This window comes from Citrus clementina, unplaced genomic scaffold (assembly GCF_000493195.1).
Source record: "Citrus clementina cultivar Clemenules unplaced genomic scaffold, Citrus_clementina_v1.0 scaffold_7, whole genome shotgun sequence".
In the NCBI taxonomy this organism is placed as follows: Eukaryota; Viridiplantae; Streptophyta; class Magnoliopsida; order Sapindales; family Rutaceae; genus Citrus; species Citrus x clementina.
The window spans coordinates 19,430,863-19,457,298 of NW_006262075.1; the positions used below are offsets into that span (position 1 = coordinate 19,430,863).

At 34.9% G+C, this 26,436-nt stretch overlaps 4 protein-coding genes and 1 pseudogene across 4 annotated transcripts; 2 read left to right on the forward strand and 3 right to left on the reverse strand.

The window, feature by feature from the left end:
* The first annotated feature begins 3,260 nt into the window (after positions 1 to 3,260).
* On the forward strand, positions 3,261 to 5,433 carry LOC112097022 (pollen-specific leucine-rich repeat extensin-like protein 2). The gene is made up of 2 exons (XM_024181280.1): positions 3,261 to 3,854; positions 5,254 to 5,433. Exons 1-2 carry the CDS (start codon positions 3,261 to 3,263, stop codon positions 5,431 to 5,433), a joined length of 774 nt encoding a protein of 257 aa, XP_024037048.1.
* A 470-nt stretch (positions 5,434 to 5,903) lies between these two features.
* Positions 5,904 to 7,284, reverse strand: LOC112097023 (annotated as a pseudogene).
* Positions 7,285 to 11,821: 4,537 nt separating this feature from the next.
* On the reverse strand, positions 11,822 to 12,289 carry LOC112097024 (cytochrome P450 CYP736A12-like). Its single transcript, XM_024181281.1, has one exon. The coding sequence runs from the start codon at positions 12,287 to 12,289 to the stop codon at positions 11,822 to 11,824; it is 468 nt and encodes a 155-aa protein (XP_024037049.1).
* Positions 12,290 to 17,877: 5,588 nt separating this feature from the next.
* Positions 17,878 to 20,172, reverse strand: LOC18037286 (cytochrome P450 CYP736A12). Its single transcript, XM_006428008.2, has 2 exons — positions 19,192 to 20,172; positions 17,878 to 18,492 (listed from the first exon to the last, which is right to left on the reverse strand). The coding sequence occupies exons 1-2, from the start codon at positions 20,071 to 20,073 to the stop codon at positions 17,878 to 17,880; spliced, it is 1,497 nt and encodes a 498-aa protein (XP_006428071.1). The 5' UTR covers positions 20,074 to 20,172.
* Positions 20,173 to 23,570: 3,398 nt separating this feature from the next.
* Positions 23,571 to 26,414, forward strand: LOC18037589 (pentatricopeptide repeat-containing protein At4g39620, chloroplastic). Its single transcript, XM_006428009.2, has 3 exons — positions 23,571 to 23,981; positions 24,658 to 25,921; positions 26,037 to 26,414. The coding sequence occupies exons 1-2, from the start codon at positions 23,592 to 23,594 to the stop codon at positions 25,768 to 25,770; spliced, it is 1,503 nt and encodes a 500-aa protein (XP_006428072.1). The 5' UTR covers positions 23,571 to 23,591; the 3' UTR covers positions 25,771 to 25,921; positions 26,037 to 26,414.
* The last annotated feature ends 22 nt before the right edge of the window (positions 26,415 to 26,436 follow it).

A 26,436-nucleotide genomic window follows, 5' to 3' on the forward strand; every position in this document is an offset into this window, starting at 1 on the left:
CCAATTGCACCTCAAGATTCAAGGGTTTGGGTACCTTGTCCTTATTCTTTTCATCTTTTTTAAAGTTTATATTATTTGCACTTATTTCTTTAAATCGTTCTTGATCTATGATTGAATTAGATGGTAAAAGATATAATTATTTTTTACTTTTATACATTTGAGATTTGAATAGTATTTATTTTATTTATGTTGCAAAATCTTTTTGTTTATATATTAAAAATATTTAACATAAACTTCAATTTTTGTGCCATGATCGAATTAGCCCCCTAACCAAAATTCTGAACTTACATTATAACTTTTTAGCAACTACCAAATCAAAATTCTGCCCCAGGGTGCCGCATCCTTTGAATCATGAAGCTGAAATTATTGAAATTGAAGCCAACGCTTTGGCTATGAAGGACGGCTCTTTTCAGAGCTCTGCATTCCAATTCTTTATAGTCGACAGAGAGACAAGAAAAGCAGAGAGGGCTGTGAGCTTACAAAGAGGGAAAAATTAGTTCCTCTTTTATAAAAATTTTTTCCCCAGTTTTAAGTGAGAGAGGGAAATATTAGTATGGTGACTGGTGACCTCCGAAGCAATGTACATATAGCGTTGTATTAATATTCATTAAGGTGAAGCGCCCGGCTGCGTTGTTACAATAATTGAGTTTTATCAAGTTTTACTTTATTTTATTTTTTTTATTACTAGTCATTAAATTAATCACATTTCCAATAAAACTAATTCCAAGCCTATTCTTGTTAATATTACAGTAAGAAGTTTGTGGAAACCTATCTTGATATGTAGTTCATCTGAAACTCAGTTTAAAGATTAATTCCAAAAAATTATGGAGAAGCCCATTTCTAACCGAAGAGACGTTTTACTACGACAACCTAGTAATTTGAATTATCATTGTTAACAGTAATGAATAGAGGCGTCAACTATTGGGATAAGGAATGGTCGATAGTTCCAAGACATTTTCAATTTATTATTTTTGTTATATGTTTCAAGCCAAATCATAGGGGTGAGTTTGATAATGGCTCTTCTTTTCCTGTTGGTTGTCAAGAAAAGTGGCTGTCAACAATGAAAAATCAAAGAGAGCTGTAGGAACTTTGAAGAAGCAAAAGTGGTGGCACACGACTTTGACGTTGAAGATGCATTTTAGAAAGAAGAAGAAAAAAGAATGAAGAAGATGCTGCAAAAGTTGATCTCGACAAATGGTGGTTGGCACGCTAAAATGGAAAGAAAAAAAGAGGGATGGAACACGGCTTTAAAGAAGCCACGAGAAGAGTGAACAAAATATTAAAATAATATTCAATTTTGGCTATATGAAGGAAGCTCCCATTTTGGTTCCTGCATCCAAGATTTGAGAGAAATTCCATTTTGTGAGAGAGAGAAAAAAAATTATGAGTTGTGTGAGAGATTAAAAGCTCTAATACTTTTGTGTAATTAGTGAGTGAGAGATTGGGTATATTGGGGTTTTGGGAAGTGAGTTACAATATTACAATACTTGTAATTCTCATTTCATTAGTAAAATATTTTTATTCTGTCTTCGCTCATGGACGTAAGCTAAAAGCCAAACCACGTAATTTTCTAGTGTCCTCCTTATGCTTATTCTTTATTTTCTTCCAATTTCATTTTAACTGTAACTCTACTTCACCCATCAATTTCCCTAACATTTTACTGGGCTGTAACCGAAGAAAAGTTTTACTATGACAACCTAGTAATTTGAACGATCATTCTTAACAGTAATGAATAGAGGTGTCAACTATTAGGATAAGGAATGATCGATAGTTCAAAGCCATATTTTCAATTTATTATTTTTGTTATATGTTTCAAGCCAAATCCTAGGGGTGAGTTTGATAATGGCTCTTCTTTTCCTATTGGTCACATTTCATGTAAATCAATTTATTGGAAACCGGTACTTGAACTCGTCGCTAAGAAAATCCAAAACGCCAGTTAATTACATTAGATGATAATTATGTGAAAAGATTCTAATTGCTGCTGGAGAAAGGGAAAGAAGTAATGTAAAGACAGATAGATTGCTCACCTGTATATATGAAACAAGGGTGAGAGTTTGATAATAATTTTTAAAATTATTGTTGTTAGCTGTGTCATAACAATAATTAAAAGTGAAAAGTATTCGTTATGTGTTAAATAAATTTTATTTTAAAGGTATCGTGAGTTTTGAAAGTAATTACATATATTTAGTAAATCTTATTATTTTATTATTGTAAAATCACAAATGGTTAATAAGGACATAATGTCAAAAGAAATCGACTTACAAACATAAATAAGCATGCAAATATAAGTCTTGAGGAGCTTGGCTAGGTGACTTCTAAGTAGCTTTATTTAGCTAGTCACCCGATTTAAAAATGGATTTTGACTTTGCCTACCCCTCTTATCTTTTTTTTTTTTTTTCAAAAAATGATAGACAAGAAAAATAACTATTAAAATGATTTTTTACTTCTTAAAATCATTTTTGAATTTTTCAATAGCAGTCACAAATGGGCCCTAACATTAAAAATTATTGAGTAACAATCGTATAAATTATTTCATAAGCTTTAAGTTTATTGAATGAATTATATTGTTAAAGTTCTAAGTTCAAGTGGTTTAATTTGGCTGGCCACCTTAGTTCGACTCGCGGGAGTTACATGATTTTATGAAATTAAAAATTTACCAAAACCTTCTATAATAATTATGATGCCGAACAACTTAACTATTTAGGTACAATATCTACTTTCAAATATTAGTAAGGAATCTTCTTTAAAATAATTGTTGGGTCGCAAATGATTTAATTTATTAATTTGTTTTGTTTTTGTTTCTCTTAACACCTACCTTATGCTAATCTAGAGATCAAACAAACAACATTATCACTAAATGTTCAGACAATAACTTGGAATAGCCAAAAATAGTTGTAAAGCCCACATGTCTCCCCCCCCCCCCCCCCCCCACCAAAAAGCCTTAACCGGCCTTAATGGCCTCCCCGGCCGCCGGTGATGGCAACCAGCCATCACTAGTCTACACCCTCTCCGCCGAAGAATGAATTATCAGGAGTTTGTACCCTCCTAAGAAATCATTTAGACAACCCCCAAAATTCAACAACAAACCACCGCCGGATGTCCAATTGCCATCACCGCGAATCAAACCAAACCACTCTCATACAGACCCTCCATCTCAAATTCAACCCCATGCACACCAACCACCAACGTCCACTGCCGCTATCCTCTTGAAAATTCAACAACCTTCACTCACATCTAATGCCGTAAGTGAACAAAAAGAAATGGCAATCACTTGTGACATCAATGACCATGAATGCTGCCGTGAGATAGCAAAATCTCCTCTCCATTCACTTGAAAATGGAGGAGAAAGCATTGCTCGAGACAAGCTGATTCTCATCTCGCCGGCTAACGAAAATGGCAACCATCCACCACCGGCTCCTCCCCCCACTTCCAGAAATGAACCTCCATTTCTTAGGAGATCCCAAAGGCAAACTCAATCAAAATACAAGAGTCAAACGCTAGCCCAACCCCAACAGCCCCCAACTTCCGCAAACACACCGCCATTGTCATCCCCTCAACAGCCATCTCCAACCGTCATCGCCACCCCTTCAACAGCCAACTCCAAGCTTTCATCTCAAGCCAACCAGCCACCAGCCTCCAGCCCGCAACCAATACAAGTCATACACCATTCGGGAGAGCACCCTACTGTCGCACCAGATTTGGTGAATGGATTTTCACCTCAAGCCAACCAGCCACCAGCCTCCAGCCCGCAACCAACACAAGCCACACACCATTCGGGAGATCACCCTATTGTCACAGCCCCTATACACCATCAAAACCAGCCTATACTCTATGGCTATTTGCCTCAAGATTTGGTTCAAGCTACAACCACCAACCAACAACAATCACCACATACACAAACAACTCCCACACGACAAAAAACCACATGCAAATCACAAGCAAGCATTTGGGACAGTGCTCACGGCCAACTACAACTACCAACCGAAAGCCAGTTGCATACAACCACCACAGAACCCAGCCAAAGTCATCAAACATCTAACCAACACCAGCTCAAAAGTCTGCACGTGGGTGGTAATTCCCATGCCCATGGAACACTTTCGGCAACACAAGATTTGTGTTCCCCATGTATGTCTCCAACTAGCACTTTCCATGCCCCACACACTTTTCCTACTAGTCAAACCCAAGCCCAATCCATTTCCAAAATAAATCCCAACACCCAGCCCTCACGAATGCCCTCTACACTTTTATTAAATAACCTCCAAAATGATCCATTAATCCAAAATACCAATCAGCCCACATCTGCACTCTCCTATGCCTCAGATTTGAAATATGTCCCTAATCTGAATCAAAATAAACCCACTAAAATATCTTTGGTAGATATTATGAACGGCCTATCCAACTCGAGGATTCCGATCAAGACCGTCACTTTGTTCGAGGGAGAGCCTAATGTGCAATTTTCCACTACAGAAATTCAAGCGATGGTCATTCCTTTCAAGCTGATATTGGTAGGTAAATTTTCCTATAATAGACCAAGTATGGAATTAATTCATAAATTTTTTAATACTTTGAGGTTAAAGGGAACTTTCAAGGTGTCCCCTTTAGATAATCGACATGTGTTAATTCAATTGGATATTGAGGAGGACTACTCCCGCCTATGGGTTAGGCAAACATGATACATCAATGGGAGTGCCATGAGAATTTTTAAATGGACCACCGATTTTCGATGTTCCGAGGAGTCCCCTATAGTCCCAGTTTGGATTTCATTTCCTTACTTGCCTATCCACTCATGCATTGTAAGGAAACATTATTTTCTATTGCATCTGCTATTGGTAAGCCATTGTGAATTGACCAAGCTATTGCCTCTTTAGCTCGCCCTTATGTAGCCAGGGTGTTAGTGGAGTATGATGTCACTCAACTTCTGTTGCCAAGAATATGAATTGGTATAGGAGATTCTAGATTTTGGCAGAGTGTAATTTTTGAGAAAATTCCATTGTACTATGCTTCCTGCAAACACCTTGGCCATACCATTGAGACGTGTTACATGGCCAATCTGGGACTCCGTCTCCAGCGGCCCAGTGGGAATTGGCAGACCAGAATAGATAATAAGAAGTTAGAATTTTTGTCGTCACATACTCCCCAAACCTTGGATACTCCACGACCTGAGCTATCCATCACTAAGCAGATTGCTGACACGGGTCTCCAATTGTACCTACAGAGAGCTGAGCTAACGCTATAAACTCTACTTCCATTCAGGAGCCGATTCGCCAAGATGTCACGACTCATGATTCTAGGATCCAAGAACCAGGTGAGTACAATACACATCTTCATCGAGCATCCAACACAGATTTTAGGCTTTATAATTCTCATACTGATAATGATGATAGTTCTCACGATCACTTAGCGAATAATGACAATTTTTTTGTCTGCTCTTAAGAATTCTGAGAGAATTGACTCTAGCCTTGATTTTAACATTGTCGGTCATTCAAAAAAAGGCATTAAATTACTTGTCGGCCGCAAGTATCGTAAAAAATATTATCACCGTCTGCATTAGTCTTTTTTCTTATGTTAGGTTATGTCTAAATCATTTCATTTACTGTTATATTTATTTCTCTTGATTGGAGATTTTGGTTTATGTCCCCCTCCACATGTATTTTCTTTATATATTCTAAATGGCAGGTAGGGGTCTCGCCTAACCCCCCATAGAGTGAAAAAAAAAACTTGGAATAGCCAAAAGATGTTTGGCTCAATTGATGAGTCATAGAACTAAACTTTTCTGTCATGTCTAATTTAGTTGGCAATATTCCCTCAGGAAGCTCTCAATCAAAGCAATGCACAAGTTGTTTAAATGTGGCAAAACCTTTATACCTAGCAAGGGAAAATTTAATTTACTTAAAGAATGTGATTTACTTTGTACTTACCAAGATAGTGGCTTTAGTTTGCTCTCGTTCGATCATGCGCTCGGTTTCTTTTGATCCCTCATAGCCCAGCATAACATCAACAAAATCGTTGGTTCCATTTTCATCATTGGATTGAAAATATTCATCAATAATCTTCCCTAAAAAAGCATCAAACACCTTGGCAACAACCTTTTTACGCTTTTTCATGCCTTGAAAATGATGTCTTATAATTTGAGGATTACCTAAGTTAGGCTTTACAGCCAATTCCATGCTCTCTTGAATCACATTCTTAAACCATCTCTCTTCGAATTCATCATTCTAATATATCTTCCTGAGGACCATTTTACTAGTCATGTTAGCATTTATAATGGAATCTTTGCCACTTATGTAGACGACACATTGGGCACACGTTGCCTCTTTCGTGTACTCAGTTAAAACATCAAGCTCTTCTTTTCTTATAAGTTGGAAATAATTGATCTTGACACTATTTAATGTAAAGAAATTAATGGATGAAGCAGACACACAATTAAACTGAAATTGAGAAATTATAATCATACATTGACACCAGAATTTACATGGTTTGCCTTTTTGCCTACGTCTATGGGCAAAGATAGAAAAGTAAAGCCTTACTAGTTAAATGGAGATTACAAATATTAGAGTATTTTAGCTTACCACTAAAACCCCAATACACCCAATCTCTCATTCATTAAACCAAGAGTTTAAAGCTCTCAACATACTCTCAATCTTTAACCATTGACTTTATCACTTCTCAAATAGATTGGGAACTCAAGAAAATGGGATCGAATACTCTTCCTTTGCACTCCAATCTATAGACCAAGTAACGTCCACAAATCAACAATGGTGGGCTTTAAAAGAGAATATAAATTTTCATTCAACATTCTACTTTGGTGCCAAAGTCAAAGGTTGCATGCTAGTCAGATATCTTCAACTTATTCAATACTTAACAATTTTAGAGTACATATTTTTTAGATTGTTCTCCAATAAGATGCATATGGGGAAATTGCAAAATTCTTTGGGTCATAAGAAACATGCTTAGAAGCTTGAAGATGAGGCCTGTTGGCAACAATAAGGTCATGTGTTTTGGGTAATTTCTTAGCTGCTTGTAGTAAAAAAACAACAATTGTAGTCACTAAGACCAAGCGTAAGTGCATGATGGGGCCATATATTTTGGCTAGTTTATGCAAAGCTCTATGAGGAAATTGGCCTCACAAATGAAGGCATCAAAATATTAGAAAACTTTTGGCCCTAGAGGTACTATCCTTCTGTTCTTTGTGTTTGTTTTCCAAGAAAATGCTTGGAGGAAAAAGAAAATTGTAGCTAGAACAACCAAAGTTCCATAAGTGCGACATGAACAAGCAAAGTCCATAATCACGACATAATCATCTTATGAAGTCAAGAATATTGTAGACCAAATTCGGTGCATAACATTGTTGACAAATCAGCCAAATATTGGTGGATTTGTCAAATTGACAAGGGCGAGGTTGGTGCAATAGTGTCATTATTTTTCCTATAAATAGAAGACACTTCTTTCATTCTAAGTATCCCAAATTTAAAAGAAATAATTCAAGTGAAGAATTTTTTTATAGTGAGCAATTGGAAAGTACGAGCAATTGAGAGATTTTCCTTTCAAGTGTGTGTGGAGTACTGAGTGTATTTGAATTCTGGAAAGTGAGGTTTCTTTACTCAAATATTATACTTTAATAATTGTTAGTAATACAATTATTTCATCTTGCTCCCATGCACGTAGGTATAATTGTTGAACAATGTTAAATTCTTGTGTCCTTTATTTTTGTGATTATTTGGTGCGTTTGATTCCACATTACACACACAATAAGTTGCATTAGAGCCTACAAGTGGTATCAGAGAAAGGTTCATACTTGGGGTGTACGGTACTGTTCACGAATTCGGAGAGCTTGTACCTAGGAGGATTAGTAGCTTATATAGTGGTGTGGACTTGTGCATGTTTGTGAAAGTTCTGTCACAAAGGCGATAAAAGGCTATGGATTTTGGGTTTTAAGTGGGACTAGTGTGATTCCAACTGTCTTTCTTAAGAACTTTCCTGTTGCATTTTTCCATATGTACTGATTTATCAAGTGGGAATAGTTTATTAAGAAAATCGTAGAAGGTAAAACTTCTAAAAGTGGACAGAGATCTACTCAGACTATTTCAGGAAACATGTCAGGTGAAAGGTGAGACTTGTCACGTTACCATTCAACACATGTTATAGGAGGCCAAAAGATCGATGTTGAAAAGTTTGAGGCGTGAAGTTATGGATGCCTTTATTTAAATCGATCTTGATGCTATTTTGAAAATGAAAGATACTTCTAAGATAAAAAAAACTTGAGATTGTATGAACAAGGAAGCCTGTGGTTAGATAAGATATTGTTTGACATAGGAGGTAAAATATGTGGTGAAAAATAAGGAGTGTGCAATGACTTTGTGGCGTACATTAGAGGAAAAGTACCTACTGAAAAGTCTTGAAAATCGCCTTCATATAATAAGCTAGGTATATGGCTTTTTAATAAAGCCTAGGGTGTAAATGCACGACCATATCTCAAGATTTGAAAAGTTTCTTGCAGATTCGAAGAATCTTGATGAATATATTAATGATAAAGTTAATGTTATAATTCTACTACACTTACTTCTAGAAGAATATTACCATTTTGTGACTACTTTGTTATACGAGAAAAACATAATCATCTTCATGGATGTTTGCACAACACTGACCAATTTGAAAATTTGTAATAATGATAAACATTTCAAAAGAGCATCATTTGAGGTTTTGTTAATAAGAGAAAGGACGGTAGAGAAAAGGAAGAAGATGGTAGAAAGAATTCGCAGTCTAAAAAGCATAAATATAACTCAAGTGTGCCTCTTGTCATGAAAGGGGTCATTGGAGGAAAGATTATCTTAAAGCTCAGAAGAGAGATAGGAAACAAGTGGCAGTAAATATGGCAAGTAAAGATAAAGATTATGACTATGCACTAAGTATCATGCCTGCATCATATGTGGTTAATTTGAACAAGTAAATACTTGATACCGAAGCAATTTATCATTTGTATTCCATGAGGGAAAGGTTTACGGATTTTTGTAATTTAGAATCTAGTGCAGTTATAATAGGGAATGATCAACCTTACCGCATGATGGGGATAAGAACAATTCGACTTAAAAATGTTCAATAGAATAGTTAGAGAATTAAAAGAAGTTTGATAGATTCCAGCATTAAGAAAAAATCTAATTTCTATAAGTGCTTCAAAAGCTAAAGGATAAAAAGTTACCATTGAAGATGACACAATGAAATTTACATACAGAGCTATGGTGATTCTATAAGGAGTTTGACGTCATAATTTATACTATTTGAAATGAAGTACAACTGATAAAACTAATGTTTTTGAGGCACACAGTGACACCACTAAGTTATGGTATGTACGACTAGGACGTGCTGGAAAAAAAATCTACAAACTTTAATGAGGCCTTTTAAATGTACCAATACTTGTAAAATGAAGTTTTGTGAGCATTGTGTGGGAGGCAAGAAAACAAGGGTTAAGTTTGGTTCAACTAATTACGATACTCATAAGATCCTTAAATATGTTCATAGTAATGTATGTGGACCAACCAAAACTGCATCAATGGTTGAAAGCCATTATTTTCTTCTATTTGTTGATGATTTGTCTAGACATGTGTGGGTGTACAACATGCGAGCAAATGATGAGGTTTTATAGATTTCATAAAATGTAAGAAACTATTGTAGACTCAAATTGGTAGAAAGATTAAAACATTAAGTTCTGATAATAATGATGAATATACTTCTAATTCATTCTTGTAAGTATGCCAAAGTGATTGAACATATATTTTTTAAAATATAGAAACTAAACCGATAATTTAACTAAAATATAGGGACTATTCGAGCATTTATCTAAAAAAAAAAAATCAGTCTCTCCTTAAGGTTTATTCTTCTAGTTTTAAATCATAGAGCTGTTTTCTCCCAGTATAAGAAGTAATGTAATTATTCTCTCCTTATATTTAGGAGAAGTATTGTAATCCTCAATTAAATAGTGGTTTCTTCTGTCTTTGCTTGTAGACATAAATAAATTTTCATGTCCCTTTGTGTGACATTACATTTCCAAATTTTCCTCAATTTCTCTTTAGTTGCATCATCCATCAATTTCAGTTTCTTAATAGAATTCAAGATACAAGAAAAAAGGAAACAAAAATGATGATAAGATGACGATAAGTTCAACATGTGAATAATGGTGTCTTTTGAATCAATGTATATATTGCACTGTATCAATATTTATTAAGGTAACGCGGCTGCATTGTCACAATTATTGAATTTTCTCAAGTTTTATTTTATTTTATTTTATTTAGTCTTATCACCTAAGTCACTGAATTAATCTAAGCATATTTTTCATAATATTACAATAAGAAGTCTGTTGAAACCTGTCTTGAACTTCCAAGCCATATTTTAAACTTGTTTCCTTTTGTATCTTTCAAGTCAAATTAATTGACAATGAAATTGAGACCCATTTCATGTAAATTAATTTACTCGAAAACGATACTTGAATTTGGTCACTAGGAAAATCCAAAGCGCTATTTAATAACATTAGATGATAATTATGTGAAAGGATTCTAATTGCTGCCGGAGAAACGGAAATAGTCATGTGAAAACAGATTGATTTTTAGCTCGCCTGTAAAAATGAAATAAGTGTGAGTGTGATAATGGCTTCTAAAATAATTGATTTTACTAGTGTTATAGAAATAATTAGATGTGAAAAATATTAGTTGTTTATAAAATAAATTTTATTTTTAAAAGTGATATGAGTTTTAAAAATAATTAAACATAATTGATAAATTTTATTATTAAATAGTTGTAAGATTGCAAACAGTTAAAATATATATAATGCTGAATAAAATTTATTTATAAATTAATAAATATATATATATATATGTCCCCAGGGTTGGCCAAGTGGATTTTGAAGGAATTTTGTTTAACAATAGATTTGGGCTACGGGCTATGCCAACCCGTTTACCTTTTAAAAAAACTAAAAAATGTAAACATGTATGCATGTAATAGTTTCGATTATTTTTATGTAACGTTTGATATTTGTATATTGTTAATTATATTTCTTTTATTTTTTTATCTTAAAAGAATTGATAATAAAAAATTAATTAATTCTCATTAGTTCATTGAGTTTATTTCCTATTTAGATAAGGATATATATTTCTTTTAAATGTAACAAATGTGAAGATCCTCTACTGCTTTTCAAAATTAACCATTAACATCTCAGAATCAGTTTTAAGTTTCCCAATAGCAACAAATTGGCCCTAACACTAAAAATTGTTAACCGATAATCGTATTATTTATTTAATAAGCTTAAGCTTATTGAATGAATAATACGTTTGAGCTCTGAGTGATCAAGTTGTTTTAGTTGACTAGCTATCCAAGGTTGAGAATTGGGAGAGATAGGGACCAAGAAATTAATTTGGTCTTTAAATCTTTTTAAATTAAAAAAAAAAAAGCTTGGGGCCGCCTATTATTTTAATCTACTGCTACTTATATTAAAAATTGATGAAAACCTCGTAGAATAATTATGATGCTGCAAAATTCAAATATCTAGGTACAAAATCTACTTTCAAATATTACGAAACAATCTTCTTTGAAATAATTGTTGAGTAACAAATGATTTTATGTGTTAATTTGTTTTGTTTTGTTTTCTTAAAACTACTTTGTATTAATCCAGAAATCAAACAAACAAAATTATAAGTCTTAAGGCGATAACTTGGAATGGCCAAAAGATGTTTGGCCCTGGGAGTAACAAGACCAAACTCTTCTGTCATGTCCAATTCAGTTAGCAACATTCCCCCAGGAAGCTCCCAATCAAAGCAATGCACAAGCTGTGCAATCACTTGCTTAAAAATGGTGAGTCCCAATTGCATTCCAGGGCACCCTCTCCGGCCAGAACCAAATGGCAAAAGCTGAAAGTCGTGTCCACGTAGATCAATACTACTTCCAATAAACCTTTCCGGAAAAATATTTCAGGATCATTCCAGGCTTCAGGATCTCTTCCAATTGCCCAAACGTTTATGATTACTCTTGATTTTTTGGGAATGTGGAATCTGTTAACTGTGCAGTCTTCGGTAGATTCGTGTGGAATTAGCAATGGCCCTGCAGGATGAAGCCTCAGGGTTTCCTTAACAACCATGTCAAGGTATTCGAGGTTTTCTAAATCTGATTCTTCAACCATTCTGCATAAGCCCACAATTTTTTCTAGCTCGTTTTGTAGTTTCTTCATTACTTTTGGATGCTTGATGAGTTCTGAAAGTGCCCACTCGACTGCTGTTGCTGAAGTGTCCATTGCAGCTGAGAGCATGTCCTGAAAATAAAGTAAACATGTATCACAAAAATTAATGTTTAGAACTATTAATGAATCAGGATAATCTTCTTGTTTGTGTTTTCATAATCTTTTGAGGATTGATCCTTTTGTCACAGGCTTTTGTCAGTCATGTTTAGTCAAGAATATTCCGTTATTTACTATCAATCACATATCTATATTTATTGATGCGAAAGCTCACGCGAAGAGAGGATTTAGGTCCTTGATAATACATAAGCTCAACACATAAAGAGGATCATTGGTTTACCTAAAAGTTGAAATAGTTTTAAAGAATTCTTTAAACGTACATGCCCTTTAACGTGCAAAATAAATAGGATGCCTGATTATTGATTAATGACCTTACCTCATAAGCAGGATGACCTCTTATAGGGAGATTTCTCTAAATCCATGTCGTGTTGGAACACTTTGAGGATACGACACATGTATAATCAAAGTCGAAGAATGATATTTCAATTATGATCATATTAGGTTTTTGAACCCAACAAAAGTGTTCAGGAAAATAGATGCAACAATTAGTCCCTTGGATTGCCCGTTCTATGCCCGGAGTACGAGGACAAGTAAACTAATAACCTGATGCAATAGTCAGATAAGATAAGTTAGAAATTGATTATCAAGACGAAGAATCCAGAGAGATTTTAATCATCATGGAATAAACTTGGCAGAGAAAAAGTAACGTGGGACAAATCAGGCGGCATGAACTTTGGGACTTGTGCGCACTAATATGAAATGACATGAACACGTCTTTGAACATGTCATATCCTATTATAATGTCCACGTGGAAGGTTCTTAAACGATAACTGAAAATCAAGTGGCTAGAGTAAAATGGGGGGAAGTAACCGAGAGACGCCGATTTAATTTAAAAATTCAACCGGTCATTGGAAGTAAACAACTAAACATGTTCAAAACGAGAGGGCTCGATTTACTTTCATTTTTTTTTTTTTTTGTTACCCAAATTAGTTCGAATTTCAAATACAATTGAAAGATAAGGAAGAACAACAGAGAAAATCAAAAGTGTTCAACAACTTAGATAGAGAGGATCAATCTTAATGGAACTCACTGGTGCCGTTTTCTTTCTTCCCAATTTCTATTTCAGCCTATGGATATTACTCTCCTTTTTGTTCTGATTTCAAATCATAGAGAAAGATATAGTGCAATTTTAGATACTAAGGGTGTTTGGGTGCCATTTGGGAAAAACTGTCAGCTTTCGCTAATAGGATGACAGCGATAGAGATTCTATACGCAGTGATTCCTAGAATATATTGGGATAGTGCTCAGATTAGGCTTTTGGAGATTTTGACAAGAGAGGTTTTGGTGAAGAAACCATAGAAAGTAGGACGGAGTTAGATTCTAAAGGAATCGAGGATGGCCCTATGTTTAGACAAATGATATACAGACGAAATTAACGATACCACGACAGAAGAGGATGAAGAACCAATGAGGGTAATAAGAGGCGGAGAAAAAAGAAAAGACGAGTAAAACGAGATCTAGTGCCTATCGTTAAAACTAAACCCATAGACTATTATTATGCGGATAAGATAGAGTCTATCCTTCAGGAGTGTGACCAATATGTCCTAAAGGAGAAATACCACATCCCTAGTGAGGTAGAAATAAGATTACCAAGGAGAGGAGAGAAACCAAGTAACCCCTTGAATGACACAGTAGCTATTTGCAGAAAATTCTTTGACTGTGGGTTGAGATTACCTATGCAATATTTGCGAAAATGCTAAGTTTATTAGGTTTAGTTCTCTGTCAGCTAGCTTTAAATGGGTGGAGAGTTTTAGGTGGTATGTATGTATTACGGGCAAGAAGTAGTCTACTCGAACTCACATTTCAGGAGCTAAAAAGATGCTTTAAACTGAAAAGTAACCTGAAGAAGCACAATGGCCAGTTTTACTTATCAGCATGACCTAAAGCCAAAAAGTTGATCCTTGATTTATCGACTACCAACAAAGACTTCAAAGATCGATGGTTCTAGGTTTATGAAGAATGGGGCTGGTTTTCGGAGGATCTGAAGTATGGGGTACCATGTATTTTTGGGCAGCCAAGTCTGATTCTTATAAAAATAAATTCTTTTCTTTTAATTTTAACAAAAATGTATTTAGGAAATGACTTGTTCAATGCCCTGCACAGGTTTGTGAGGGGGATGAGTCGAAGACAATATCGATAGATCTTCTAAGGTTAGAAAGCTTCCAGGATGTAGATTAGTCCCTTTGCACGAGGCTAGAGTGCAACAAGTTATTCAAAGAAAAAGAAAAGGTAAAATTTTCTTAAAGTAAATTTCAATCTTTGATTTTTATATGACTAATACTATTTCCATGAGGTAGGCAAGATGTCATTAGAATTCTAGAAAGGTTGAAAAGCAAAAGAAAAAAGAAGAAAAAAGTAGAAAGGAATTAGAAGAAAGAGATCAGAACGTATTTCTACCGATCTCGGGGACATCAACACAAAAATCTTCAATCATTGCTCGCTCGACTACAACAGTAACAATTCTTCCAACTCTTGATCCCCAGTGTTGCGTCAACAAGTCCAGTTCAGAACTTTATAGAAGTAGAAAGAAGAGAAAAAGGAGAGAGGATTGAACATACTCAGCATGTGGTGCATTATGTAGAGGCTTATATGACCAAAGAGAAGGCAGAGGAACTGAACAAGTCATCTACCATAGGGGCTTGAGAACGATTGATGGAGCACGACCAAGAGGTAAGGCATCATGTTACCTAACTAAAATATTACTCATAGATTAAAACATTTAACAGCCCGTATATTTTGTTAGGCCAAATATCTACATTACAAATTCAAAAAGCAACTCAACCAGCTAATTAAGCAAGGAGAAGAAGTTCCAGCCATGGGAAACAAGTTTTAGAAAGAGATAGAGACCCTCAGGGCTTAATTTGATAAGAGGGCAGAAGTTGATTTAGTGGAGAAAGAGAGTTTGTAGAAAAGGCTTAAGGAGCTGGAACTTTTTACTCGCCTATTCAAGGCCGATTAAACTTAGCAAATTTAGACTTCTTGTGTCACCCAACTAGTTTTGACTTTAAACCCTTGCTTTAAAAAGGTTTCATGCTTTTATATTTCTGCTCATCTAATCTTGGCCGAGCTAAATTAGAAAGTTTGGGTTCTTTGTCTCACTCAAGTAGAATTTGAGACTTGAAACCTTCATTTTCCCTAGAAAGATTTCATGCCGTTATAGTGTGTGTAATTTCTAATGTTATTGGTGTCAATGCAAGTGTAAGTAATATATTAATGAGTATTCAGATCGTCTCCACATGAATTAATGTTATTAGATTTGCTACAGCAATCTTAACAGTGCAATTTTATTTTAATTGGAAATAAAGAGACTAATAAAACTAATAAACTAATTAAAATAAAAATGCAATAAAAAAATGCAGTAAAGAAAATTATCACGTCAAACATAAGGATAAAACCAATGGAAATAGAGTGGTTGAGTGAATAAACTCATTTAATGGTGTTGACTATTATTTCACTTACAATACCGTTGCTACATCATCTACTACAGCACTGGATAGAATCATTCATGCATCCTCAGCTGTCGCTTATTGAATATCTTTAATTTAATGCAACCTAACAGTAACCAATTGTTATGCCAACATTAAATATAACATTAAACGATCTAGGTTTTATTTGTCCTACAAGGTGAATCCTTATATCTAGTTCATCACTAATTTTATATTAAGCATGACCCTATTCAAATTGAGATTACTCAACTTGAGAAACTCAATCTAAAACCAAGTATTGTCTTAATGAGATCCACTAAGTCAGACATTTTTAAGGCTCTTTCTTAGCTAGTATCCTTAAATGGGTGGTCAGCCAAAATAGAGAATGAAAATAAATCAATTAAGATAAAATACAATAGCAAACACCGAGCAACACACTTATGTAAGTCAAACATCCATTAAGTTCATTTATCACTCAACTACAATCAAATTTAGTTCATGACTTCCATTAGAAAAATAAATGAAAGAATTTCAACCATCAAATACATTCGCATAATAATATAGAAAACACGAAAATAAGAAGAATGACTGATTTTCTAGTTGATCTCTGTAATTTTTCTTCTGTGAGAGTCCTCAATCTCTCTCTTGAATTTTGTTTTCTTATTGTTTCTTTTCAGTTTTTCTCCTTGGTTGACGGCTCCTTTTTTTCCTTGTATGTGTGCTCTTTTTATAGTTGAGTATTAGAGCAACAGAGCGCGAATCTTCCAAATTTGGAAACTCCTGATCATAATTTTCTAAATATCTCACACAAAATTTTCTCTGTCAATGCTCTAGGATTGTTCCATCAACGGGTGCTAAGCAACGGCTACAACATCTGTATTGTTTTAGACTTGTTTCAATCTGTAGCCAAGTTCTTTTCCCATTTTTGCAAGCCTATTGTAGCAGCATTCCTTCCTTGAAATTTGAGCTTCTAGTCACCTATAATTATGTATCAGATTTAAGCACACAAATTATTCTAAATCAAACAAAATTGATTAAAGATAAACTAAAATAGATGTTTATGCAAAATATAACTAAAATGCAATGAAAACATGTCATTTGCTCTCTAAGTAATCATGATTTAAGTTTACAAATGCCATGATAACTCTCATTTCATAGAGTTATCACCTACTCATGGCCAAGCTAAATTAGCAAGTTTAGTCCCTTTATCTCACCTGGGTAGTTTTGAGACTTCAAACTTGTGCTTGCTTTGAAAAGATTTTGTGCTATTATATTTCTGCACGTCTACTTTTGGTTGAGCTTATTGGCAACTTTAGGCTTCTTGTCTCACCTCGAGCAGATTTTGAGACTTGAAACTTTTACTTGCCTTAAATAATGTATTTTGTTTTTTCTGCTCACCACGCCATCAACAAGCAAGTATGATCAGTTTACAATTTGAAAGAGCATTCTTTTGATGATTGGATCTCAACCGATTTCTGTTTGGTGAAATAAAGAAGATCTACTATGCGCATTTTACCGTGAGTACGGGGGTAGGTCCTATGGCTTTGCTTTTGCTTGATATCATTGTATTATAATACCTAAATAGCATACTTCCCTTTTGAGCTCTTCTTTCCCATATTCTTAATTCTTCAAGCTGCTTGCCTCTGACTCTGAGTACTTTCTCTTCTTCAATCTGTATATCTATCTATAGGCTGCTAAGTAATAGTTTATTGTTGGCACCCTCAAGTTATACCATGATCTACCTATCTTCACTCCTTCTTTTAATCCCTTTAAGGCTTGAGGATGATTGAAAACACCAAGCTCCAAAACTATTCTATGGTATCTTTTCACAAAATCTCTAAGGGTTATCTCCTCGGCCCTTGCCCTGTTTGAGACTCATAAGCTCCATCATGTCGTCTTCTAGGGTTATGGCACCTCTAAATTGTTCGAACAAATCTTACATAGCCACGCATTTTATAACCCACACTCAAATAGTTAGATACAATCTTTCAAATATTAAGAACAATCTTCTTTCAAGTAATTGTTGAGTAACAAATGATTTTATTTTTTTGTTTTGTTTTTGTTTTCTTAACAACTATTTTATGTTAACCCATAATTAAACAAACAACATTGTAATTAAATGTTAAGGCGATAACTTGGAATAGCCAAAAGATGTTTGGCCTTAGGAGTGACAAGACTAAACTCTTCTGTCAAGTCCAATTCAGTTGGCAACATCCCCCCGGGAAGCTCCCAATCAAAGCAATGCACAAGTTGTGCAATCACTTGCTTAACGATGGTGAGTCCTAATTGCATTCCAGGGCACCCTCTCCGGCCAGAACCAAATGGCAAAAGCTGAAAGTCGTGTCCACGTAGATCAATACTACTTCCAACAAACCTTTCTGGAAAAAATATTTCAGGATCACTCCAAGATTCAGTATCCCTTCCAATTGCCCAAACGTTTACAATTACTCGTGAATTTTTAGGAATGTAGAATCCGTTAACTGTGCAGTCTTCTGTAGATTCGTGTGGAATTAGCAATGGCGCTACAGGATGAAGCCTCAGGGTTTCCTTGACAACCATGTCAAGGTATTCGAGGTTTTCTAAATCTGATTCTTCAACCATTCTGCATAAGCCCACAATTTTTTCTAGCTCCTTTTGAAGTTTCTTCATTACTTTAGGATGCTTGATGAGTTCTGAAAGTGCCCACTCGACTGCTGTTGCTGAAGTGTCCATTGCAGCTGAGAGCATGTCCTGAAAATAAAGTAAACATGTATCACAAAAATTAATGTTTAGAACTATTAATGAATCAGGATAATCTTCTTGTTTGTGTTTTCATAATCTTTTGAGGATTGATCCTTTTGTCACAGGCTTTTGTCAGTCATGTTTAGTCAAGAACTATTCCGTTATTTACTATCAATCACATATCTATATTTATTGATGCGAAAGCTCACACGAAGAGAGGATTTAGGTCCTTGATAATACATAAGCTCAACACATAAAGAGGATCATTGGTTTACCTAAAAGTTGAAGTTATGATATATAGTTTTAAAGAATTATTTAAACGTACATGCCCTTTAACGTGCAAAATAAATAGGATTCTTCAGTCAATAAACAAGCTAAAATGGAGACAAAAATGAAATAAACAAAATGCAAATAATTGTTACAATTTCAAAACAAGATAACTTAAACTAGCTAGTAATTAAAAAACCCTCGGTGCCCTTTCTATGTGTTCTATGTGTTCGTAATTTTTCAATTATAAAAACCGACCAAATAATTCAATTCTTTAAAGACCGCATCAAGGACCGGAAATCAGTGTTAAAAAAAAAAAAAAAGCAACCCGAACCGGGAGGTCCAGTTCATCGGTGTTCTACTGTTAATAATCTCGACCCATAGTATAAAGCATCCTGATTGACAAAGATACGTTAATGGTGCCAATTTGATATTGCTTACCAAGATTATGGCTTTAATATGCTCTCGTTCTATCTTGTGCTCGGTTTCTTCCGATCCCTCAAAGCTCAACATCACATCAACAAAATCCTTGGTTCTATTTTCATCCTTAGATTGAACATGTTCATCAATAATCTTCTCTAGAAACCCATCAAACACCTTGGCAACAGACTTCATACGCTTTGTCAGGCCCTGAAGATCAAGTCCTGCAATTTGCGGAATGTAATCACCCAGATTTGGCTTTGCAGCCAATTCCATGCCCTCTTGAATCACAGTCTTAAACCCTCTCTCATCGAATTCATCGTCCGAATATTTCTTCCCAAACACCATTCTACAAGTCATGTCAGCACTCATAGCGGAAACCTTGGTACTTAAATCTACAACACAACGAGCACACGCCGCCTCTTTGATGGATGCAATCAAAAGATCAAGCTCTTCTTTTCTCATCGCCTGAAAAGAATTGATCTTGAAGCTACTCAACAGCTCTAGAGTGCATATTTTTCGGATTGTTCGCCAATAAGACCCGTATGGAGAAAGTGCTAAACCCTTTTGCTCATAAGAAATATGCTTAGCTGCTTTAAGGGGAGGCCTGCTCGCAAAGATAAGGTCATGTGTTTTTAGAAAAAGCTCAGCTGCTTGAGGTGAGGAGACGACAATTGTAGGCGTTAAGCCTAAGCGTAAGTGCATGATGGGGCCATATCTTTCGGCGAGTTTATGCAAAGCTCTATGAGGAAATTGGCCCAACAAATGAAGGCATCCGAAAATTGGAAACCCTTTTGGCCCAGGAGGCAATTTCTTATTGGTCTTTGTGCTTGTTTTCCATGAAAATGCTTGGAGGAAAAAGAAAATTGTAACTAGAGCAAGTGAAGTCCACAACCACGACATAATGATATATCAAATCTAGGAAAATTAAGACTCCTAGGTTTAAGTGATGAAGAGGCAGAAATGATGCAACTGGGATATTTATTCTTTTGTTGGATAACTGAAGGCAAAAGAAAAAACAAAAATGGAGATAAGTTCAATATGGGACTAATGGGTGTCTGAATTCCTAGTAGTTGCTTTGTTTTTGGCGCTGTGTATGGGTACTGTGTTCGTTAAGGTTAAGCAGTTGCATTGTTAAAACTGTTAGAATTTTCTAGAGTTTTATTTTACTTTATTATGTTTTAGTTTACTGATGAGTCATTGACTGAATCAGAGATCCAATTCAACTAAATCCAAGTATATTATTTTCTTTTAATATTACAATAAGAGTATGTCAAGAACTTACATTCACTTATTTGATGATGAATCTCATAATTTTTTTAAATTAGTTATTAATTTACTTAGCATCTAAGAGTTGAATGACATATTAGATGTGATTCAATTTTAGACTTAAATATTGAGACCAGGCCATGAAAGGATAGTCAAATGGTTGAAATGGTTGGCCCCACCTTGGCCTTTTTTTAAACTAAATACAGATGGTGCTCGGAAAATTGCAGGAAATGCAGGTGCAGGTGGCCTCATTAGAAATTATTGCGGAGAATGGGTTCACGGCTTTGGTATGAATATTGGCAATTGTACTATTACTGGGGCGGAGCTTTGGGGTCTGTTTCAAGGGTTGCAGCTTGCCTGGAATATTGGGATTAGACAGTTACTTGCTGAAGTTGATAGTCGATGCATTACTGTGATCCTAGCCACAGAGTCCAATCATCCCAATGCTAACTCCTCTCTCATTCAGGGTATAAAAAGACTTCTTAACATGGAGTGGCAGGTATCTCTGTCTCACAGCTATAGAGAAACAAATTTTGCAGCTGATTATCTTGCCAACCAAGCTCTTCTTTTGCCTCTTGGGGTCCATGTGTTTCCCACGCCTCCGTCCGGAACTGAAGAGTGGCTGCTGCATGATGTATCTGGGACTGCTTATCCACGAATGGTCATTGCTTAGTTTTTAACTTAGCCCTTTTTGTATCAAAAAAAATAAATATTGAGAGATACTTAGTATTAACTCAAAAGAAAAATTTTATTCTTGCTACCACAAGATTTGAATCATTGGTCAAAAGTACAAGAAAAAATGGTGTCAACCATTGAGCTAAAGAGGGGTTTTCAATTCCAATGCATATTGAACTAGCTAGAGAAGAATGAAAACTTATTTGTTTTCATGTGTTTCAAGATTCAAGCCTGTGGGTGCTATTTAGTAAAATTTCTTGTGTGAAAATAAATAGCCTAGATCTCTGAACCTCGTAGATGGAGAGGGAATCAGGTTGCTTTTAATATATAATAAAAACAAAAATTTTCAAGCCAAATTGACAATGAAATTGAAGACAACTAGAAGACATCAAGAAAATAACTCCCCTCGTCGGCTCTTCCTATTGTTCCTGGTTCATGTAAATTAACTTATTCGAAATCGATACTAAAATTAGGTCACTAGGATAATCCGAACACTAATTAATAAAATCAGATGATAATTATGTGAAAAGATTCTAAAGTGCTGCCGGAGGAACAGAAAGAGTCACGTGAAGACAGGTTAATTTTGACCACCAGTAAATTAAAAACATTGCAAGTTGTTGAATAACATTATTTTTAATATCGTTCTAATCTATTAATACTTGCAATGAAAAAAATTATCGAAACTTTCCAGAATAATTCGTTTACAACACAACTAGTTAACTACTACAACTATGTTTACTAATTATGAAGTTAGTTGTCTATTAATCGTACGTATTTGAGTTTGTTTTTCTTATTTTTCAAATAGCTCTTTGAATTTTTATGACATTCTCAATACCCTCTTCCTTGCTAATAACTATTTTCTTCAGTTGTCTCGTAGATTTTAATTTTTTTCTTCTTTATTAATATTTTCAAACATGAGCAGTGCTAGTGTGAGTCGTCTTCTAAGGGGGATAAGTGTCCCTTTTCTTCTTTTGTGCTTTATTAAATTCTCTTTGTAATGGGAGACATGCCTATTTACGTAGGTTATCATAGTGCAGATAAGAAAATAATTAACCAAAAAAAATAAAGGTTTATGAACAAAATTATGGAGTCATTACTATACATTAAATTTATTAAAAAAATTATACAAGTAAAAATAAATTTTAGTCACTGAATTACTTAACAAAATATTAATATTTATAATTAAAAAATTATTTGAATCTACTAAATCAATGATACGAAGTAATTTGAATATATAAATCAAAATCTAAGTTCAAAATAAGTTAAATCCACTCTACTGATAATTAAGAGGACATATTAACCTCAAATTATTTGTAGATATCATAATAAAAGAGAGGGGTTAAAAAAAGAAGTTGAAAAGTAATAATGGTGCATTAGTGTTTCTTTTTTAAATCTTATTTGAGAAAAATAAAATTTAGAGTGAAAAAAATTTATGTAAAGTTGTTATTGTCATGTTAAACAAATGTTGCAGTCAATTTAAATTCTTAAATAAATATTACTTTAAAAAAACTGAAAAAAAATGATAATATAGTAATTAAACATAAAGAATAAAGACTATTGTCGGGGCGAAAGACTTTTTTCATCAAAAGTTGTGCGGGTAAAAATAAAATTATAACTGTTACAAAGAGTATGTTGATAATCCATGCTACAACTAAAAACTAAAACAATAACAAAAGCATTTAATAAGGCACAAAAACAGAAAAGGGACACTTGTCCCCCTTAGAAGCATCGACTGCCGCTAGCAGCCTAGCACTGCTGTTTCAAACATTATTAACTAAATCCCATTTCACACTTACTATATGGTTAGGATTCAATTCTTTTTCATAGCTTTAAACTATTTTGCTTTTTTCTTTTTTATATTTTCAACGCAACCCTAACGTTTCTTTTTCTTCTGTTCATTTAAGAATAATTATAAAATAAAAACTAAAATTAAAGGGTAGAAAAGTACTCAATTTCTATAAGAGTACTTTATGACAAGACTACTAATACGAAAAATTTGAACAATAACTGAATGTTTTTCTAACTCGAAAGATATAAATTTCAACTTAACAAAATCACTCAATACATTTTTTTTCTTAACCAAAATTCACCTTATATATTCTCGTACATTTATAAAATAAAAAAAATCACAAATTCTAATTTTTTTTTAAAAAAATCTTCCAATGTCATCCAATTAAATTTAATAAATATTATTAACTACTAGTGTGCCCGTGGCGCAATTGAATTGCCGGCTCCAGATTAGAAGATTGCGCGTTCGACTCGCATCGGCTCAATCCGTACTTTCACTTCCAATTATATGGGTATTTTTGTCATTTCAATTAAATTTTGCAAAATCCCCCTCCATACTCTCTAATACGATAGTGGCCCTAAATCTTGACCATATTTCTCACATAAGCCCTCCTCATAATCTGGAAAAGTGGAAATTCACCCACAAACATATCGCGCCACCAAGAAAAGATAAACTCCAATTGCCAAACATGGCCTTGACAAACTTATCGCCTTACTCTCTGCGACTATCCACACTCTCTTCTTCTTCTGCTTCTTCTTCTTCTTCTTCTTCTTCTTCTTCATTCAACCAAAGCTCATCTCAAAATTACAACTTTACCCATCGACACATCCCTCTCAGCCTCAGAACCCGACCGAGGACCGGAATATGCTGCGTTTGGACCCGACCCAGAAGTAAAAGGGGTCGAAAGAGCGAAGAGCTGGAGTCCAAGGAGCTTGTAAGGGTTTTAATGAGAAGTTTTAGTGACAAAGAGCCGCTTGTGAGGACACTTAATAAGTATGTGAAGGTGGTGAGGAGTGAGCATTGCTTTCTTCTCTTTGAAGAGCTTGGCAAGTCTGATAAGTGGCTTCAGTGCCTTGAGGTTTTTTTTTTTTTGGTTCAATTTCAATTTTTTATGCTGTTTTTGTGCAATTTTGGCTTCTGGGTAGTTGGAGTTTGTTGAGTTTCTTGTGCTGTCGCTTGTGTGTATGTTTTCTATAATTATGATTCTGAATTGTGCGTTTGAGTTTTCTTATGGCGTGTTTTGAAGTGCTTTTGACGCCACTATAAGCGCTTTCAAGTATCAAAATTGTAATGTCTGCTTTTACTGACTTGTTGAAATAGGCACAAGCTCTTTTTTCATTAAAAAACAATGGGACTGTTTTCTGGAGAAGTACTTTTAGATGGGGGAAAAAAAAAAAAAAGAAACGCCCCTGAATTGTTTTCTTGGGAAGCACTTAGTATGTGATGTTTTTAAGTGGAATGCTTTTTAGCAATGTCAATACCTTCCGTTTGTGGTTCCATATTTCATTTTAGTCCTAGAGAGAGATGTTTATTCGGGCCTTATACATGAGCATTGTGATCATATTAAGATTAACTCATAGAAATGCAACATAATGAGTATTAATCTGTGATGGCATTGAGTTAATACAATTTGACTTATTTTGTGCAAAGGGAAAATGGGTTTAGATCTAAGGTGTGTCAATGTGGAAGTTGGCATTGCCATGGTGAATTTCTTCAAGCAAACAGTTTGCCTGACTTAAATATTGCATTTTTAGGTGTTCAGATGGATGCAGAAACAACGTTGGTACATTGCTGATACTGGTATTTATTCGAAGTTAATAGCAGTTATGGGGAAGAAGGGCCAAACTAGGTTGGCCATGTGGCTTTTCTCTGAGATGCGTAATAGTGGGTGCCGGCCTGACCCTTCTGTTTATAATGCTCTCATCACCGCACATCTCCACACCCGGGATAAAGCAAAGGCATTGGCCAAAGCACTAGGTTATTTTCAGAAGATGAAGGGAATGGAACGGTGCAAGCCAAACATTGTGACATACAACATTCTTTTGAGAGCTTGTGCCCAAGCTCGAAATGTAGATCAGGTCAATGCTTTGTTCAAAGAACTTGATGAGAGCATCCTTGCTCCTGATATCTATACATATAATGGTGTGATGGATGCATATGGGAAAAATGGGATGATAAAAGAAATGGAATCTGTACTTTCTCGCATGAAAAGTAACCAGTGTAAACCTGATATTATCACATTTAATCTGCTGATTGATTCATATGGGAAGAGGCAAGCTTTTGATAAGATGGAGCAAGTTTTTAAGAGCTTGATGCACTCCAAAGAGAAACCAACACTGCCTACATTTAATTCAATGATCATAAACTATGGGAAAGCAAGGCTTCAAGGGAAAGCTGAATATGTTTTTCAAAAGATGACTGCAATGAAGTACACGCCCAGCTTCATCACATATGAGTGTATCATTACGATGTATGGGTATTGTGACAATGTTTCAAGGGCCAGAGAAATATTTGATGAGCTGTCTAAATTAGGGAAGGATATGAAAGTTTCAACCTTGAATGCAATGCTTGAGGCTTACTGCATGAACGGTTTGCCAACGGAAGCAGATTTGCTCTTTGAGAATTCACATAACATGGGGGTGACCCCAGATTCATCAACATATAAACTTCTTTATAAGGCCTACACTAAAGCCAATATGAAGGAGCTTGTGCAGAAGTTACTGAAGCGTATGGAACAAAATGGTATAGTTCCTAATAAAAGATTCTTCCTTGAGGCTTTGGAAACTTTCAGTTCTTCTCTGGCTGGTTCACAATCTGGAAGTGCCAAAACTGATTTGACCAGGTCACTGAGCACTGCAAAGAGTTAGGTTGAAGAAATTAAATGACTCATTTTTGCATTCTTCTGATTCCTTCCAATCAGGCCTGGATTCAAAACAGAGTTTGTGTATAGTATAGGGATGGTTGACTGGCTGGCTCCTGAATATTTTGCCGTTGGCTGATTTGCCCTCCTATGATCCGGTATTTACTTTCTTCCTCATAATAGAATCTATTTCATATTTTTGAGACATTTTATCTAGTTGTTTTCAATATATCATGACTTTAATAATTTCAGTTTATTGCTGACATATTGCAGTTCTGTGGCTTTAAAATTTATCTTAAAGTGCCACTCTCTGGTTTCTCCTTGCCAAAAGTCAGTGGAATATAAAACACTCTTAAACGTATTCTGTGCTGGGGATTATTTGGGAATTAATTTTGGTGGCGATCCTCCCTGTACCTCACTTTGTATTCCATCTGCTCTTCAGGGTTGACAAAAGCTGCTCTCAGATCCTCACTATTAACCTGATTTCTTCACATCATTAAGTTAAGATAAATTTTTTGATGCATTTTTTTTAGTAGTCTTTCAAGGGTATGTACTTATAATAATGCAACAGTAAGTGCACTTTCCATTTTGCTGAACTGAAACAGGGTCCATTGAAGTAATATATGCTCTCATGTCTCTTTGCCTTTTAATATTTCCTGCCATTTTACCCAGA

Bases quoted from the DNA above. Each gene is read 5' to 3' on its own strand.
- LOC112097024 (XM_024181281.1), bottom strand. From the start codon at position 12,289: ATGCTCTCAGCTGCAATGGACACTTCAGCAACAGCAGTCGAGTGGGCA.
- LOC112097022 (XM_024181280.1), top strand. From the start codon at position 3,261: ATGGCAATCACTTGTGACATCAATGACCATGAATGCTGCCGTGAGATA. The intron at 3,855-5,253 runs GTTCAAGCTACA...ACTTCCATTCAG, and splicing joins GCTATTTGCCTCAAGATTTG to GAGCCGATTCGCCAAGATGT.
- LOC18037286 (XM_006428008.2), bottom strand. From the start codon at position 20,073: ATGTCGTGGTTGTGGACTTCACTTGCTCTAGTTACAATTTTCTTTTTC. The intron at 18,493-19,191 runs GTAAGCAATATC...CTTTATTTTCAG, and splicing joins ATATTAAAGCCATAATCTTG to GACATGCTCTCAGCTGCAAT.
- LOC18037589 (XM_006428009.2), top strand. From the start codon at position 23,592: ATGGCCTTGACAAACTTATCGCCTTACTCTCTGCGACTATCCACACTC. The intron at 23,982-24,657 runs GTTTTTTTTTTT...TTGCATTTTTAG, and splicing joins AGTGGCTTCAGTGCCTTGAG to GTGTTCAGATGGATGCAGAA.